At 52.4% G+C, this 18,024-nt stretch overlaps 1 protein-coding gene across 1 annotated transcript; it reads right to left on the reverse strand.

Moving 5' to 3' along the window:
- Positions 1–16,203, reverse strand: PGD (phosphogluconate dehydrogenase). Its single transcript, XM_054579772.1, has 13 exons — positions 16,085–16,203; positions 15,333–15,408; positions 14,388–14,567; positions 11,213–11,278; positions 10,173–10,291; positions 8,547–8,616; positions 6,254–6,388; positions 4,715–4,904; positions 2,251–2,381; positions 1,892–2,025; positions 829–928; positions 604–726; positions 1–519 (listed from the first exon to the last, which is right to left on the reverse strand). Exons 1-13 carry the CDS (start codon positions 16,090–16,092, stop codon positions 400–402), a joined length of 1,452 nt encoding a protein of 483 aa, XP_054435747.1. The 5' UTR covers positions 16,093–16,203; the 3' UTR covers positions 1–399.
- Between the last annotated feature and the right edge of the window lie 1,821 nt (positions 16,204–18,024).

Genomic DNA, 18,024 nt, shown 5'->3' on the forward strand with positions numbered 1-18,024 from the left:
GCTTTTATTAAGGAGAGGAAAAGGGAATCGGGCTGCATGAGACAAAGGATCCAGTCTGAAGAGATTCCATAAGACCCCTTCCCTTCTCTGTGATCGCTCTATCAAGGCGAACTCAGGGGGCCTCCCTGATCCGTGGGGACCTGTGGACAGTGACAGCTTCAAGGAGCTGGCTCCTCCTACGAAGCACGTGACAATCCCCCGTCAGTCCCGGGAGGCAAGGGCAGGGGGCGGGACGGCTCTCACAGAACTGCTCCCCAAGGGAGCTCGGGGTGACTTTCAGGAGCCTCTTACGATACTATTTTAAAAGATCTGTGCAGCAAGTAGGGCAAAGGGCCGCGTAAGCAGTGTTGTGTGGTAAATGGAATGTCTATGGAATCGCGGGGGGTGACCCAGGTCTAGTTAGGCGTTGTACGAGGATGACGACACGCTGCCCCCGTGGCCTGTCCAGTTGGTGTGGATAAACTTTCCGGGCTTGGCTAAGAGTTCATAGGTGTGAGCCCCGAAGTAATCCCGCTGAGCCTGGAAAACGAGAGGCGAGGCTGGTCAGGACGACACGCAGGCGCCTGGCCCGGCTCACCGTTGCCCCCTCCGCCCGAAACTCACCTGGATCAGGTTGGCCGGCAGCATGTCGTGCCTGTAGCCATCGTAGAAGGAAAGGGCGGTGGTGAAGCAGGGCATAGGGATGCCCGCCTGCACCCCCGTGCTGACTGCCCGCCGCCAGGAGTCCTGCACGGAAAACAAAGCCCACAGAGCGGTGAGCGGTCCTTCCGCCAGGCGCCCCGGGCGAAGCCCAGGGACAGAAGCCCGCACCCCGCTCTGGCCACCTACCTGGCAATTTTCAACGGCTGACTTAAAGAAGTCATCCAGCAGTAGGTTCTGCAGTCCTGGGTTTCGATCGAATGCATCTTTTATCTTTCCTAGGAATACGCTGAAATAATCGAGAGGGAAGAAGTCAATGAACCTTAACCACATATAGCAGGCTGACCGCGGGTAGGAAGCAGGGGAGGAAGCGGGATGCCGATGTAGGTGCTAGAGGGCGGGAAGGTGCGTTTCTCAGCCCTGAGAGCCAGCTGTGTGCTCCCTACAAGTGCAGAGCGGCAGCCCCAACGGCAAGGCCAGAGGGCAGGAGCGCTCCCAGAGGCACTTTGGAAAGCATAGTGTTTGCTTAGTGCAGGCAACCTAGCGGGCTGGCCGAAAGTTCATTTAGTTTTTTCTGTACCTTGTCCTTAGTTGTCTTTACCTTCATTTGAAACAATTCTGTTAGACTGTATTGTGACAGCTGTCATAGCACGTGCACTTAAAAAAAAACGCACCAAAACTGGCGAATTTTTTGTGCAGCCACGTTAATATTGAAGATGGAAGAAAATATGGAACATCTTTGGCATATTATGCTTTACTATTTCAAGAAAGGTAAAAATGAAACTGAAATGCAAAGAAAGATTTGTGTTGTGTATGGAGAAGGTGCTGTGACTGATGGAACGTGTCAGAAGTGCTTTGCGAAGTTTGTTGGTCCTACTGACATTTTGGCCGAATCTTTGCTGTGGGGCTGCCTTATGCACTGGAAGGTGTTCAGCTGCACCCCTGGCCTCGCCCCACTAGACGTGATAGCAGAGATGGCCGACACACTCAAAATATCCAAAGCAATAAAGTTACTGGTGAAAATGAAAAATGTGTTTTCTATTTTACAGAAAAAACTAAACAGACTTTTAGGCCAACCCGACAGTTCGAACAACTGCTGTACAGGAAGACTGGGACGTGACTGTCTACACCGGTCTCTGGGCCACGTACCCAGGAGAGGACGAAGGGCACCGGCTGCAGCGACCCGGGGCGCAGTGCCCTCAGACCTCCATTCTCCGGCCCGGCAGCCCAGCCGGCACCCCCCATCACATACCTTCTGATGATGCAGCCGCCCCGCCACATCAAGGCAATGCCACCATAGTTGAGGGTCCAGCCAAATTCAGTGGCTGCCTGTCTCAGGAGCATGAAGCCTTGCGCGTAAGAGATGATCTTGGACGCGTAGAGGGCCTGGAGGGTGGCACAAAGTTGGATGAGAGCTGCGGTCAGCAAAGTGACCCCTGGCGCCTGCTAGCCTTGCCACGGGGCAGCGCAGACCCCGCAAGGACAAGGGGGTGGGACAAGGCTGCACGTGAGACCACCGGAAGCCGCACTTGATTCCACCTCCACCCTGTGGACTCGTCTCTTCTCCTGAAACAGCCCCGCCCCCACTGCCTTCCCAGGGACAGGCCCCACCTTGCGAATGTCCTCCAGGAATGATTTCTTATCGCCTTTAAACTGGGTCTTCTGAGGCCCCTTCAGCTTTTTGCTAGCCTGGATCCTCTCGTCTTTCAGCGATGACAAGCATCGGGCAAAGACGGCTTCTCCTACGGGGGCACGGGCAGGGGGGATAACATTTTACCAAAGTTCACACGTCAACCCAGAGGAAAAAGAGGACACACAAGCTGGAGAGGATGAGGGAAAACAGAAACGGAGCAAGACTTCCAGCTGTTCCAAGAGTGCAAAGTCTCAACCTTTTGCCGTAAAATTTCACCTGGATCAAAAAGAACTTTTATAAAAAGCTCTACACAGTTAACTCGATAACTAGGCCTCCAAGTCAATTTTCCAACAGATACAGGTATCCAACCATGAATATCAACATGAAATTCAAAGGGGAGTTTTCAGGGAAAAATAAAGTTGTAAAACCACTATTATCCAGACTTACTCGGTGTTGATCCATGAGTGAAATTTCAATTTTAATTGCAAGGACTTCGATTTTTAAATGCTCACCAAGGACTCGATGTCTTTCCTTTTGAAGCACCACCCGGGCGAAGTGACGGTGTCACGGGGAAGCAACGCCTACAGCCTCACCCTCAGGAGCCTCCATTCGCGGAGCCCCCGATGGGCAGGCCCCGGCGCGGCCCGGACCCCCGCAGAAGGCGGCTATCACAACAAAGTGAGCCGCCCTCTCTTTGCTGGTGCAGGGGCGGGCCTCCCGCTTGTAAAAAATGCACCATCTGGAGCGCTGCAGGATGAGGTGCCTCCAGCTTAGTGGTCAGCGTGTCCATAGGCACCGCCAAATGGACACAGTGCTACCTCATTGGAATGAGAAGCACCTCAAAGGAGTATCTGAGTGCTAAGATATCCAGAATCTTGCAGCATCATCCCTTAGAAAAGGCACTCGCTCGACTGACAATTTGTACTATAACCAGAATGAAGCTGGTGCCTCTGCCCTTGCTGGTCACCCCAGCCGCGCACACACACGATGACTTAGCATTTGCGGGCGGAAGCTTGGTAAGAGCTGACGCAAGGAGGCGAGCATGGCGCAACCGGCTTAGCCGCAGGGCTGGCTTCCCCACCAGCTCTGCAGACAAAAGGGCTCCACCACCCAGGGCGGGGACCTAGCCTGCCTTCCACTGGCAGTAAGGGTGCAGCCTCTAAAATGAGAGTAAAATTCTGTTGGAGACTAATACTCATATTTGAGTCAGCAATAAGTAAACTGCTCCCAGCTACTGGCCCCTTGGTCCCCACCTACGGTGTCACTCAGATTAGCTAAAAAGCACCCACCTCCCTTCTGTATGGAGCGGGACCAAGCCACCTCCTCCCTCCTGAACTGGGGGCCTTCCCAGCACCCGGTTCAAGGGGCACAGGAGGAAATCTAAAGGGGGCAGGAGGCGGGCTGGGAAGGCAGCCGCCTCTGGGAGAACAAGAAGTTCTGCTTTACCCCAGAGGGAGCCGTCTGCGGGAGCAGAGGTGCGTGAAGCCCGCGAGGCGCCTTTTCTCATTCTCCGTTTTCAATCTGCCAGAAGCCTATCTGTTCTATTTTAAAGAAACTACTTGTACTTTTGTTAGTCCTTTTATGATCTGTTGTTTATTTCTGCTTTAGGATTTCCTTCTCAGTACATCTTTCTGAGTTTGCGCTTTGCTGTTAATATAAGATAAACAACATGGACGGGAAGGGAACACACTCACTCCAAGGCAGTTTTTTCCCAAAAGAAGAGGAAGCAACTTAGGAAAAGAATATTAAGGGACTTGAAAAGTACAGGTAATATTTTAATTTTTAAATATTTGGGAGGAAAACCTCAGCAAAAAATAATAAATGCCGAGTATATAAACTGATGCTACTCTGGGAACTTCTGCAAGAAAGACTGTAGTTCTTTTGCCCATTAAGAAGATTCAGCCCTGGCTGGTGCGGCTCTGTGGACTGAGAGGCGGCCTGTGCACCGACAGGTCGCCCGTTCTCTTCCCAGGCAGCGCACAGGCCTGGGTTGTGGGCCAGGCTCCCAGTTGGGGGTGTATGGGAGGCAACCATGTATCTCTCACATGTTGATGTTTCTCTCCTTCTCCTTCTCCCTCCCTTCCCCTCTCTCTTAAAAAAAGTGAATAAATAAAATCTTTAAAAAAAACGATTTTGGTCACTGACTATATTTAAATCATCAAAACTATCCCGAAGATAAAATTGGGTATGAAATACAGAAGCTTCTGAATTTATCCCAAGGCTCCTACGATTGGGAAGAGGATCACAAAGAAGAGACTGAAAGCAGTTCCGGCCTCCCCAACACCGGCTTCATGCGCGAAGAGCAGCAGGTCCCCTGAAAGCTGGCGGGGACTGGCCAGACCTAACACAGGACCCGGCTCTCAGGAGCCAGCCCCCCCCCCGCTGTCCCCCAGGACAGTGAGCTCAGAACGGAGCGCGAGGGCCCGGGAAACGCCCCATTACCGATGAGGGTGACGGGCACGCCGTACTCCAAGGCCGAGATGGCGGTCCACTTCCCCGTGCCCTTCTGCCCCGCGCTGTCCCGGATCTTGGGCAGCAGGGGGGTGCCGTCGCTGTCTTGGAACTTGAGGATATTGGCCGTGATTTCAATCAGGAACGAGTCTAGCTCGGTCTTATTCCAGTCCTCAAATGCCTACGTGCAGGACGAGAGACAAGGGTTCGTTTAGGCAGGGGACGCTCCATGGACGGACTCAGGCTTCTCCTCGGCCCAGGTCGACGCGCACAGGGGGCTCCGCAAGCGAGGCTGGCAGGCCCTTCTCCCTGCCCCGCGCGGCCGCGGCCCCTGCTCCCGGCCGCCGCGGTTGCCACTTTCTGACCCGGCTGTGCCTCCTCTCTGACCACGACTGCTCTCCCCACACCACCACGCCCCGCCCCTCGCGTGGAGGGCGTCTGCACGTGTCCCCTCCTCAGACGCCTTCCTTGACTGCCCAGTCTAGATCTGCCTCCTACACCAGTGTGCCGTTCTTTAGAACAGCGCTCGCTCACTAGCTACCACTCTGGCTTTAACCTTTGCTGTCTGTCTTCCCGCCTCCATGAGGGCAGGGGCTTCGTTCTGTTTTCAACTATTGTACCTCCAACATTCAGAACAGTGCCTAGCACACATTAAAGCACTCGTATACATGTATTGAATGAATACACTAAATATCATGTAAACCAATTAAATATGAACGCGCACCAAAAAAGCGCTGCTTCTATGAAAGCTAAGTCAGCCCTGGCCCAGTAGCTCAGTCGGATAGAGCCTCGTCCCAAGTCACCAAGGTGTGATCCCCGGTCAGGGCTCAGAGGAATGCATACATAAGCGAAATAACCAATCGATGTTTCTCTAAAATAAACTTTAAAATAATAATAAATGAATGAAAAGAAAACTAAATTGTCTTGGAAAGAAGAGCAAGGGCACGTCAGTGAAACAACATAAGCGGGGATGACACAAATTTAAAAATTAGAAAAATATGTCTTTAAATCATGTTCCACTTGAAATAACTGAAACTAGAAATTCTAGGTGAAAGGAAGGACAGCCAGAGGTCTCATCAGAGGAACTGAAAGGAAAAGGCCCCATCGGCGAACCAACGGCCAGGGTTGGCGAAGTGCAGCGAGGTGCTAGCGGCCGAATCTGCGAGCCTGTGTGACCGCTCCCCGTCGCCTTCCTCCCCTCGGCTGCGTGCGAACATTTCCGTAACAGGATGGCGGGGGACAGGCTGTCAGATGCCAGTCCCGACCGGGTCGGAAAAGGAGGCTTCCCTGCACCTCCCACACGGGACCACGTTGAGGTCCGATGAGACACGCCTGGGAAGCGCGGTGCCCAACACACAGGACGGGTCACGCAGCGGTGGGAACGGCTGGCTCAGCGACCGGCTGTCATATCTGACAGTCCTGCACCTGACGGCTTGCTTCCCTTGAATTAGGCCGAGCCCACCAGAGCAACCGAAGGAAAAAGAACGAGGCGGGCTTCACTGTGACCGCGGGGGCAGGGCCCTCACCCACCTGCGCCATCTCCTTGTGCTCCATGCCCAGGATGTCCTTCATCAGGTGGTAGGCCTCGCAGATCAGCTGCATGTCCCCGTACTCGATCCCGTTGTGCACCATCTTCACAAAGTGTCCTGCTCCCTCCTCTCCCACCTGTCAGAGCCGCAAGCGCCCAGGGGCCCGTCAGAGAGCAGAGAACGCACCAGAAAAGCTGCATCGAATTCTTCACCGAGGCTCCCACCCCACAGAGAAAACAGCAAGTGCGAGGCAAATAGTGATAGCATTTTAAAATAATACTCAATCTATAAAAATTCAATGCAAGCTTCAATCCAGTCCAGCGTTTCTGTAAACTAATTCCAAATTCATTCCTCTAAAGAGTTTGCAAAGCCCCTCAATTCACTAAAAGCCCCTAAAACTCATCAGCCTACATTTCTGTTCTTTCTCATTGTTATTAAAAGCAACTCCCCACTCCCAGCCCCCACTCACTTGCTGGGGGGAAGGTCCCACTCTTCTAGCAATTGGAAGCGACAACAAGTTGGCTAAGTAAATCACTGTACTCTTGAAAAAGATGTACACATACTGTAGTTGTTCCTAACGGCTGCTGAGAGACAAAAAGGCCCTTCGGTCCCAGGTCTGGCCCACAGCCTCATAAAAGCACAGAACTGTGTTCTCGCTGGAGCCTCAGAGTTGACAAGACACCAACTTTATAGGAGAGCTGCCAAGGCATATATGGTCGCAGTGCAGTTTACGAACTCATGAGGAGACATTTCACTACGGACCTTGGTGGTCACACCTGTCAGTCCAGCCAACACATTCTGTCCCTGTGCATGCTACGTGGGAAGCCACGTTATCTGAAAGCTGTCTGGAGGGCAAGGCATCAGAACAGGGCGGGCAACAGGGGTCAAATAGTTAACGGCAGCCAACCCGCAGCCCCGTGCGCCCCTCTCCGCGCTGGCGGCACCGGCCAGCGGCCCAGCTGTTTGGGGCTCTGCGCTGGCCGTCACTGCTTCTGGTGTGGACACCGCGGGGACAGCCGCATCGGAAGCTTCCTTTATTGGTTTCCACTGCTCACTTACTCCCTCTGGTTTTGACACTTTCTGGGACCATGAGGTAACACGGCTAATGACATCTTACTTCACTTCATCCTTCCTCTCACTCCAAAAATGAACTAAAAAATAAAAATAAAAAAAGGAACTAGAGTCCCCGCTTTTTGTGTGGATACCAGCGTCTTCGATACCCTGAGACTAAGCCATGGAGCTGTGGAAAGGCAACCCGACTTAATCAAGATACATAAGGGCACGTACTGTTCTTTTCTTCCCAATTTCGTCCTAAGTGCATCTAAAAAGCAGCTGCTGTGCTTTTATTGTCAGGGAATGAAAGCTCCCTCCCCAAACCTTCACACTAAAGAGGAAATGAGCCAACGCTGTAAATCACAGCCCTGGCCTCCCCCTACCCCTACGCGGCACGATTCAGGTCAGAGGCCACCGGCCGAGGTGCAGGACCAGTTGCGCCGCTAGAGCCACAGGCGCCAGGCCCTGCGAGGCCCAGGAGCCTCAGAGGCTGCGGTCCCTCGCTCCTCGCGCACACGCCTCAGTCCGTGTTTCACCCCTGCCTCCCGTCGCATGTAAAATGGATCTAATAGAATAAAATAGCATCGCGCAGCGCTGATACACAACGAACGGCGATTAGGAGCTGAAGAGATCTTGGAGCGTGTCCAGTCCAATCCTGTACTGTACAGGTGAGAAAACGACAGTCCACGTAGGGAAGGCGGCTCGCCTCCCATTGCCTGGTCAGTTCAGGGAGAGCCAGAATTACCGCCTGGGCCTCCCAAGCCTCGTGAGGCTGCAGGAAGGGACACCATTTATCTCAATAGCATGACAAAGCACAGGAAGGAGAGGTGCACGTGACGAGCCCCGGCCACTGTGCATTCGGGCCAGAGGGCTGCCACGAGCACAGAGCACCACCGAGGTGCGCAAGCCCCACTTTTGGTTTTGACATTCTTTCCTCAGTCACAAAGAAACATGGCGAAAAAATCTTACTTCACCTCCTCCTTCCTGTTCCCCTTTAAGGAACCCGTCTTTCGGGTGATTTGAGGGGGGCTGCTTTTAGAATCAACCTCGAGATTATGAATATGCCATTCAGATATAAGGACGTGGGCAACAGGCACGCATTTTAGACCCCAGCTGTACTAGCGACTTAAAGATTGAGAAGCTTTTTGCCACAAAGCCACCCGCTGGGACCCAGGGGGCCCTGCGCCCTTGGCCACCATCGTGTCACGCTGCCGCCTGGCTGGAGGGGGCCCAGCACTTGCCCAGTCACAGCAGGGCTCTCCGGTTCCTACTTTCGCAGCGATGCCCTGGAAGATCGTCTTGATGTGGGGCCTGCGGAAAGAGGGCACATGGGTCAGCCGCTGAGGAAACAGGCCGAGACCTCCCTGAATACTCAAGGACACCTCCCCAACCCCAATTTTCTCTCTAAGCTTTGAGAAGACCGGCAAAAAGTGGGGCGCATCGTGAAAGCCCCGGAGGCTGCAGCCCCAACAGCAGCCCCAGGAGCGCTGCTTCGAGGCCCCGTGTCATCAGTCAGGCTGCACGGCGCAGGCCCAGCGCCACTGCGCAGGGGACCGGGCGGCAGGGCCGAGGGCGGCTGCTCGGCTCGCCCCCACGGCGCCCCCAGGAGGCCCTAACAACTCCCGACGCCCTGTCCTCCTCCTCCCCGGTGACCAGCAGAGCCTCCCACACTAAGTTTTTGGGAAAGACACAAAAATCTGACAGGGTTGTAAAGTCAACACTTAGGATGGGGAAGCTAAGACAGCAACACCCTACACCTTAGAACTTCACGCATCTTTTACTGAGTGTTTCAGGTAAAAGTGCCACTTCCATCCCCCATGAGACTATGTGAGAAAGTGCATGATGGGCAATTCAGCCCCTTTGCTGGTCAAATATTTTCACATGTATTGTCTGCATTTCCAAAAGCCACTGGGCAAGTACCCCTAGATAAGTACCTTTAAGCTTTTGAGAAGCAGGAAAGTCTTTACTTCTAGATTTATCATCCAGAAGCAAACCCTGAGACGCACTCATCGGAGAGGTAAGGTAAAGAATAACCTTCCCCAGTAAAGCCTTCGCCTTTGGGGGTCAGGTTTGAGCACTCCTTACGTTAATGTTTAATATAATTCGAGAGAACGTGGAAATCAAACTCATTCTAAAAAGAATACCGCCTTTCCACGTCTCCCTCAGAGGGACCCCTCCTTCTCTCCTCCTCTCTCCACCCGGCGCCCCTGTCCGGCTTCTTCTTTTCCTGCAGTCTCAGGCGCGGGCACAGCCAGCCTGTCATGAACAGCCAACTACTCGTGCCTCGTTCGGACTCTCTGTCCCGCTCGCGGCCCCCCCAACGCCTTGTACACCCCTTCCCTCCCATCCCCAGGGCACCTCCCCTCCTACGGCCAACGCTTCCTCTCATACACAGCACAGCGAACAGCATACAACTTGTTTTTCCCCAAATCAAATAAAACATCTCCACCCCATTCCCAGGGACAAAAGGGGCCTCAGAGGCCCCGCCAGATCTTTCCACCACTCACTATTATTAAACCAAGTTATTTTAGGGCCATACGTCAGTTAAAGAGGCAGACCGTGCTCCTAAAGCCAGACAGGGCACAGGATGTCCTCTGAACTGCTTCCTTAGAGCCTGTGACCCTTTCAGCCTACGTAGAACTGGCGGGATCAGCCTCGGCAGGAACAACACGAAGGAAAGGCAGAGGAAGAGTACGCACATACACTGAGTCAAAGCAACGGAACATACAGACGGGCACTTCCAGCATCTCCTGTGTCTGACACGCAGGCACCATGGCAGACACCACGCAGCTGAAGGGCCGGGGCTCACCCCTTCTCAAAGGCCAGGCTCCCTGCGCTGAAATGCGAGCGGCACAGTCGGCACTCACCAGGCTTCTTTGTTCCCTCCGGGCATAAGTGACGGGCCATACCGGGCCCCGTCCTCTCCACCGCTGACACCGCTCCCCACAAACAAGATTCCCTTGGCCTTGAGGTCTCGACATCGTCTCTACACGGGTGAAAAGTAACTCGTTACGCTACCATAAAGTAAGTTTCTCCCAGCGAATGAATGGAGGTATGACAGGCATGGAGATCCCACACTAGACCGGAAATGACCCAGGGACCCAAGGATAACCTGGTCATTAAAGAAATGGGATCCCCTCAGCCTGGAAGTTAAAAGGAAAATCCGCCCTGACCAGTGCGGCTCAGTTTGTTGGGTGTCATGCCACAAAGTGAAAGGTCGCCGGTTCGATTCCCAGTCAGGGCACGTGCCCGGGTTGCAGGCCTGGTCCCCAGTTGGGGTGCGTGCAAGAGGCAACTGACTGATGGTTCTCTCACACATCAATGTTTCTCTCCCTCTCGTTCCCCCTCCCTTTCCTTCTTTCTAAGAATCAATAAAATTAAAAAAAAAAAAGAAAAAAAAGAAAAAGAAAAATCCACGGAAGTTTAAGAATGCTGCTCTATCCCCAAAGACAGTAATAACGCCAATCAATCATACATTCTCATTTTCCCGGAAGAGACCTTGTTTAGACTTGGTCAAGAGTTGGTTTAGTGCAAGAGCAAAGCAACGTGTTGCGCTCAGCCCTGGAGGCCGTGCGGGGACTGCTCCCAGCACAAGAGCACTGGCACGCTGGTCCTCGACCACGTGACACGCTGCCAGGCCGCACCTCGGTGGGGGAGGCTCGGGGGGAGGCTGCCAACTCTCGGCCTGCTGTGTCTATGCGGAGTCATCCGAGCTTAGGAGATGGGCAAGAACGTCCTCCATCAAGTGTCTGAGCAGAAGCGAGGGCTGAGAACGACTGCACCAGCCCCCACGGTCTTCACCATGGAAGGCCAGCCCACTCCTGTCGCTTGTGCGACTCGTGCGACGCGAACCTTTTTTGCTGGAATGCTCTCAGAACCTGGGAGAAGTGGACTGAAGGACACTCACCGTGGTATCCCTGTACTCAGAATTTCCTCCATCAATGATGATGTCACCGGCGTCCAACAATGGCACCTGTAACCACACGCCGGCATTAGGAGACCAAGGACATCGAAGACAAAAATGGTAAAGCACATACCTTAGCCAACTCAAACAGGTTTTATCCCACATAAATCCCGCCTACAAGTATGTTATTATTTAATATTCAATATTCCCCTCTGTGGCTAGAGCTGGACCGTATGTAAACTGTTAGGGCTAGCGACCCAGACAGAACTCTCCACAGCTGAAATAATCCTTTGGAAGTGGCCTAAGACTTCACAGCAAACGGAACCTACTCGGACAGTTCTGTAATTCATTGTGAACCGTCCGCCTGGTTTCTATTCCCAACAGGCCTGGACGGGACCGCCTCCCTGTGGAGCGCTGACCGGCCAGCATTGCTGTTCGCTATCAGTCTCCCCCTTCAAGGCTGCAGTTAACGTCACAGAGCATTCTGCTCTGCTGAAGAACGATCTACCATGTTCCAGGCCATTCCGTCTACAGCCAATCATGGGCAGCTTGCTATGTCCTGTATCACAATGTTGTCCTTTCTAGGTCATTTTCTCCTAAAAATGGTAACACAGTGGTTACAGAGTCCTCCCCTGCAGAAACAGCCCGGTGTTGACACCGCCCCTCCGCAGAGGGAATGTCTGCCCCTGCCTTTGTTTATTGTCGCCGCATTTCTCCCAGGACACTTCTTCCAGATGGCCAATGCCTTGGTTTTCTCAGAGCTCTTCCTGCAGAATGGTTTTCCACTATCGCAAGAAATAACTTCCACAAGCTCCCTCCAGCCATGTGCTCCCCCCGCCCCGGAAAAGCACCCCGAGGCTGCGGGGCCCTGGCACAACGAGGTGGTCTCCACTCACCACGGGAGAGGAAATGCCTCCCAGGTAACGCAGGGCGCTCTTTCCCCAGGGGTATGCTGAAGGTGGGGGCCTTACAGGCATCCCAGAAACAGCTTACAGCGACAGTGCTTTGGCCAGGAGCTGCTGTTGTCCCCACCAGCAGCCCCCTGCCACAGCCAATCCAGCGGGAGACTGGCAAGCAGGGCTCCGGTGGGAACAAGTTGGGTCAAGAACGGACAACCCACAAGCACGAGAGGCGGTAATGACCACCCACTGGCATGGGCCCGCTGTCCCGTAGCCCCAGGAGTAGGGCTATGGGGGAGGACAGCCTCAGAGAGGGCCAGACTGCAATGTGTTAAAGGGCCAGGCACAGCGCCTCCAAGAAGCCCGCGCCACCGCGGCTGACGATCGGGGACCAGACAACAGCTGGGGCCTGCCTCTCCGGCCTCTGGGGACTCAGCACGAGGCACCCACCCACCTGTCCCGGCATGGCCACCACAGTCCAGATTCATATTTGTTTTCCTCCAACAAAGATTTACTTTCTAAAGGCAACAAATTGTGTGGCGCAAAAATAAGTACCCAGTGTGTAGTTCCTAGGATTCCTGAAGGAGATCTCTTGTCGCTTATATTAAATTTTACAATGATTTGAGAATTGTTGCTTCATAGGAACATAGAGAAAAATAAAGTCCATTGCAAAATTTGGGCACCGAGGTTTATTAGTGAATAGTACTAAACAGTCATAATACACAGTCAAAACATGTCCACAATATGGCCCACTAAGGCATCGCATAACCACATTTTGATCAGTGAGGGACCACATATACCACGGTAGTCCTGTAAGTTATAACGGAGCCCTGGCCAGGTAGCTCAGTTTGGTTAGAGTGTCCTCCTGATGTGCCAAGGCTGTGGGCTTGACCCCTAGTCAGGGCACGTGCAGGGATCAACCAATGAATGCATAAATGGGGGAAACAACAAATCGATGTTTCACTCCATCTCCCTTCCTCTCTCTCTAAAAAATCACTAAGTTAAAAAAAGATTTTTTAAAAAGATTTTCTTCATTTTTAGAAAGAGGGAAGGGAGGGAGCAAAAGAGGCAGAGAAATATCACTGATGTGCAAGAAATACATTGATCAGTTGCCTCTCACATGCCCCCTGCTAGGGAACTGGCCTGCAACCCAGGCATGTGCCTTGACTGGGTATCGAACCGGTGACCTTTTGGTTCACAGGCCAGCGCTCAATCCATTGAGCCACACCACACACCAGCCAGGGCTGAAAAATTTTTAAAAGATAATCATGGAGTGGAAAAATTCCCGTCACCTAGGAATGCCATAGCCATCTTAACACCACAGCACAGCCCGTACTCACGAGTTTTGTGCTGAAGCTGGTGTAAACAAATTTGCACTGCCAGTCCAATAAAAGTATAGAGCGTACAATTATGTACGGTATGTAAGACTTGAATGATAACAAATGACCAGGTTACTCGCTTGTGTACTGACTATACTATGCCTTTTATTGTCATGTGTCTGTGCATTCATTCTACATATTAAAAAACTGTTTGCTGTGGAAAAGCATGCTGTGTAACAGCAGCAGCCGCGTACCTCACACATCTCGCGTCTCCTGATTTCATCGTTTATTCTTGCGACTGATTTGCTCTTGTGTTGTTTTGTATAGTGACGTCCTGTGCAGACTTGCAGCCCTGGAGCAGCAGGCCAGGCCACACCACCCGGGTTTGTGTTAGGGCATTCTGCGATGTTCACACGATGAGGAGATGGTCTAATAATGCATTTTTCAGAATGTACTCGCCGTTAAATGGCGCATGACTGTATCGTTTCTACTCTTGTTAATAAATTCTTATTGAAATGTCTCTTGAGCCCTGGCCAAATAGCTCAATTGGTTAGAGCATTGTCCTGATACACCAAGGTTGCTGGTTCGTTCCTTGGTCAGAGCACATACAAGAATCAACCAATGAATGCATAAATACATGGAACAACAAAGAGATGTTTTTCTTTCTTTCTCTAAAAAAATAAAAAGAAAAAAACAAACAAAAAGCAAATGCTTCTTGATGTCCTCAGAATTTTATGTATATGTAAGTATTACCACCTGAGGATATGTTGTTACTTAATTAGGGCCAATCAGGTTAACCAACACTGAGCCATTGAAGCAATTATTTTGTTGGAACTGAGTAGTTTATACCCAGAAACTGAAAGGGGTAAGTATTCTTAAGTAAAAAGAAGTGAAATAGCTAAAGGAAAGAATGAGACAAGTTGTCACATAGGTAGCAGTCGGGAGCAGAGTTGGCCTCACCAATTTTTCGATGAAGTCATCGACAGCCTGGCCAGCCTTCACAAGCAGAATGATCCGCCGCGGCTTCTTCAGCTTGGAGACCATCTCCTCCAGGGAGTGTGCACCCACTACCTTGGTTCCCTTTGCCTCGTTGGCCAAGAAATCATCAACTTTGGAGACTGTCCTATTAAAAGCACAGACCTAAAAGGCCAAAAAGTCGATTAGGAGACCTCGGGCATACTAAACAGTCAGAGAGTGGACCCAGTGACAATGACATTTCTATTCAGCCCCAGGTTTTGGGGAGGCTGGACTCTGCCTTTGCCTTGCCCTGCCCAGGTGCTGACTGATCACTGTAAAGTCATTTCCAGTGAACAAAACGGCAGAGAACTGAAGACAGGGTGGGGCAAAAGTAGGTTTACAGTTGTTCCTACGGAAAATAATGCAGTAATGATACAAAACGGCAAACCTACTTTTGCCCCACCCTGTATAAGCAAAGGTCAACTACCCTAAGGTGTATCAAGCTGGCATATAGGTCACCACTGGTTAGAATGCAAATCTAGGAATCAGCTGGTTCCAGACTGATATTTTTTTTGTCTCTGATAACCCTTGTATCCAAGCCAGTTTCATATTTGCACCTAAACTTCTCACAATCCCCAGGTCTCCTTACCCAGTAAGACCTCCCCTCTAGGTACTGACAGGTGTATTCAGGCTGCAAACCTTATAGGACTGACAGATACGTTTAGCTGGACTCTTTCTCAGAGAACTGTGCGCTGCCCCCCCTCCGCCCGCCCCCCCATGTAAAGTGGTGCTTCTTCTTTTGCAAAATTGTCCTAAGCAGCAACAGGGAATGTGTAAAGAGGAATATGCTCCAGGCTATTTGGGATCTTTGACTTCAGCAGGTCACCAGCACTCAGGCTAACACACACCAAGAACCCATAGGAGAAGAGCATGTTCCTTGTGACTTACCACAAAGCCATGGTCGTTCATGTTCAAAATTAAGTTCTGGCCCATGACAGCCAGTCCAATCAGTGCAATATCAGCTCTGAAAGATCAGAAAAAGGAATAAAGAGGAATGTATCAGTTCCACTTAATCCATTCCAACTCAGGGACCCGGAGTTTTCCAGCTTTTGCCGAGAAATAACTTGTTTAAACTTCTCTGCCCCCTACTCCCTTTTACACTCTAGAACCCCCTAGAAAATTTACCTAGAATACCCAGGCCTGTAGCCTCCGGTGAAACTACAGACAGACCACCCCTCGCTCTGCCACTTCAAGGAGCCTCCGGTTCTCCTGAGATGAACTAAACTCCACGTAGGAGAGCATTCACAGCGCGTAAGCTCTAGTCTATCCGGCAATGATTGTTCCAGGCGTCCCCGTCTCCCACAGAGAGAAAAAGACCGGCCATCCAGCCCCTCCCCTCCGGATCGGGCCCCGGATTCCCCCGGCCAAGCCTGCCCCCCACCCCGCCCTTTCTAGCAATGGGGATCCTCCGCGCAGCCGCGAGGAGCAGGGGTCTGACTCCCGGGAAACGGGAGGCTGCGGGGCTGGCTCGGCGTGCGGGGAGCTCTGGGGCCCGAGCCGGAGGGTGCTGAGACCCCAGGGATCCGGAGCTCCGGGCATCACGAGGCCAGACTCAGGCGACCCCCGGTGCCGAAGCGACGCCGGGGACGGCTCCACCCTTTGAGCCGACTCTCCAAAAGTTCCCGCGGGGCGTCACTCACTGGGCCATGGCGGCGGCTGGGGCGACGGCGGAACTGGCAGGAGTGAAGAGAGGAGGAGAGCAAGGAACGCACGGTACCAGCCACCCAGGCTGAGTTCCACTGTGACTTGTCTCCCGAGGCCACAGCCGCGGCTTTCCGGCACTGGCCAATCGGAGGGAAAGGGTGGAGCCATGCAGGCACGCCATTGGTCCTCCCTGACGCCTGTTACACCACCTGAGGCAACGGGCCCGCCCACTCCCGGCGCACGATTCGGGAGAGCGCCGAGCACATCGATGACAACGTTCAGGGTGCGGCGGGACTGGCACAGAGGGCTGGGGGCGTCGGGACCGGCGGAGGGGGTCGGGGGTAGGGGATCCGGGGCAGGCGGTGGGGGCTGAGTGGAGCCGCCCGAGGCAGAGGACATGCAGGGCCGGGGCTCTGCTCTGCGGCGCCCTGCGGGATGGTGGGTCCGGGTGGGCCGCACTTTCCAGTGTTGCAGGCACTTTGACCCCTGTTGTCCGAGGGTCCATCACTCCTTCCTCCCATCGCTGCCGTGCACGTGGAGCTTATGCATCGTATCCCTCAACTCTGGGACCGAGGTTTACTCTTTTGGTATTTGGGCAAGTGTAGTGGGTGCCAGGAAATGCTGGTCCTCACACGGTCCTGTGTGGGAAACAGCCTCTTTCTGCAGGTGAAGAAATGGGAGCAGAGGGAGCCGATGGGATGTGTACTTGCAGGGGTGTGATGGGCCTGGCTCCGACATCGTGTCATTGAACCCCTTCCTCTACGGCTCAGGAACTAGAGGCCAAGTGATGGTGAACCGTCGGTCCAGGGCATTATCAATATCATGTCCCACATGTCTTCTCAGAAGTCTCCCCGGTGCCCAGGCATCTTGACCTCAGCACTGAACCCTGCCACCTCCAACAACAGATGCTTGGGAATGAGGCTTAGCTCCACCAGTACTCTTTTTTTATTTTTTTATTTTTTATTTTTGCTTCACATCACCTAACAGTTGCTGGCATCTAATATGTTCAGCAGATGTTTAATTACAAAAGCCACACAGCTAGTTCATGGCAACTTAGTGGCCCAGCTGTGACTGATTCAAGTAACCTGTGCAATTCCATCACACCAGTCTCACAGATTACTCTGTAATACAGGTTTTAACACATACTTCCATGTTAGCCAATGTCCCACTAGAGTGGTTTTGTCCTATTGGAAGTTGGGTGTTAAATCATAATCACAATATTTTTGAATGCAGTAATGGAATGTTACTCCAAAATTTTAAATGATGCCACAATCTACTTTATCTTGTATGTAAATATTTTCCTATGTTAGATTTTTACTATAGATTCTTTATATAAACTTGTTTTTTCCCCCTTGTGTTGCTTCCATATTTGCCCGTTTTGTGCCAGCCAGGCCTTAACACTTCGGTTCTTTTTATACTCTCCCACATCCCGCAAAGGGGATCCTGGTCTGTGGCTGACTCACAGTACAGAAGTCCAGGTGGGGCCAAGGTTAGAACAGAACTTCCTCCTGAAGGGAATAGAAATACCTGTCTTTTCTGTCCTTTTCTTTTGCGTTCACTAGATGCAGAAAGAGAGAGCTGTAAGCAAGTCCAGAATTAATTTTCAAAGCTATACGCCAGGTGCCTGGCTGCCCTTAGCGCTTCCCTGAATGGTACAAGGAGTGAATGAGAAGATGGTGGGCAGGGAAGCCCCGCACACCGGAGAGCGGAGCAGCTTCCGGGTCGCTGCCGGGCAAAAACCCCGCACTGGGACCTAGGTCTTAATCCCAGCTCTGCTGCGACAGGCAACAGGTGACATAATAATAAAGTCATTCAGCTCAGATGAACCAGGCTGGCAGGAATCTCCGAGCTCTGCAGTCAAGGGTCCCCAAACTCCAGTGTGTAGGGAAGCCAGCTAATTGTGAACTCCGATGCCACAGGTCAGGGACTGGCCCGG

Source organism: Pteronotus mesoamericanus, unplaced genomic scaffold, assembly GCF_021234165.1.
Source record: "Pteronotus mesoamericanus isolate MK-2021 breed Mesoamerican mustached bat unplaced genomic scaffold, CSHL_Meso_final contig_557, whole genome shotgun sequence".
Taxonomy (NCBI): domain Eukaryota; kingdom Metazoa; phylum Chordata; class Mammalia; order Chiroptera; family Mormoopidae; genus Pteronotus; species Pteronotus mesoamericanus.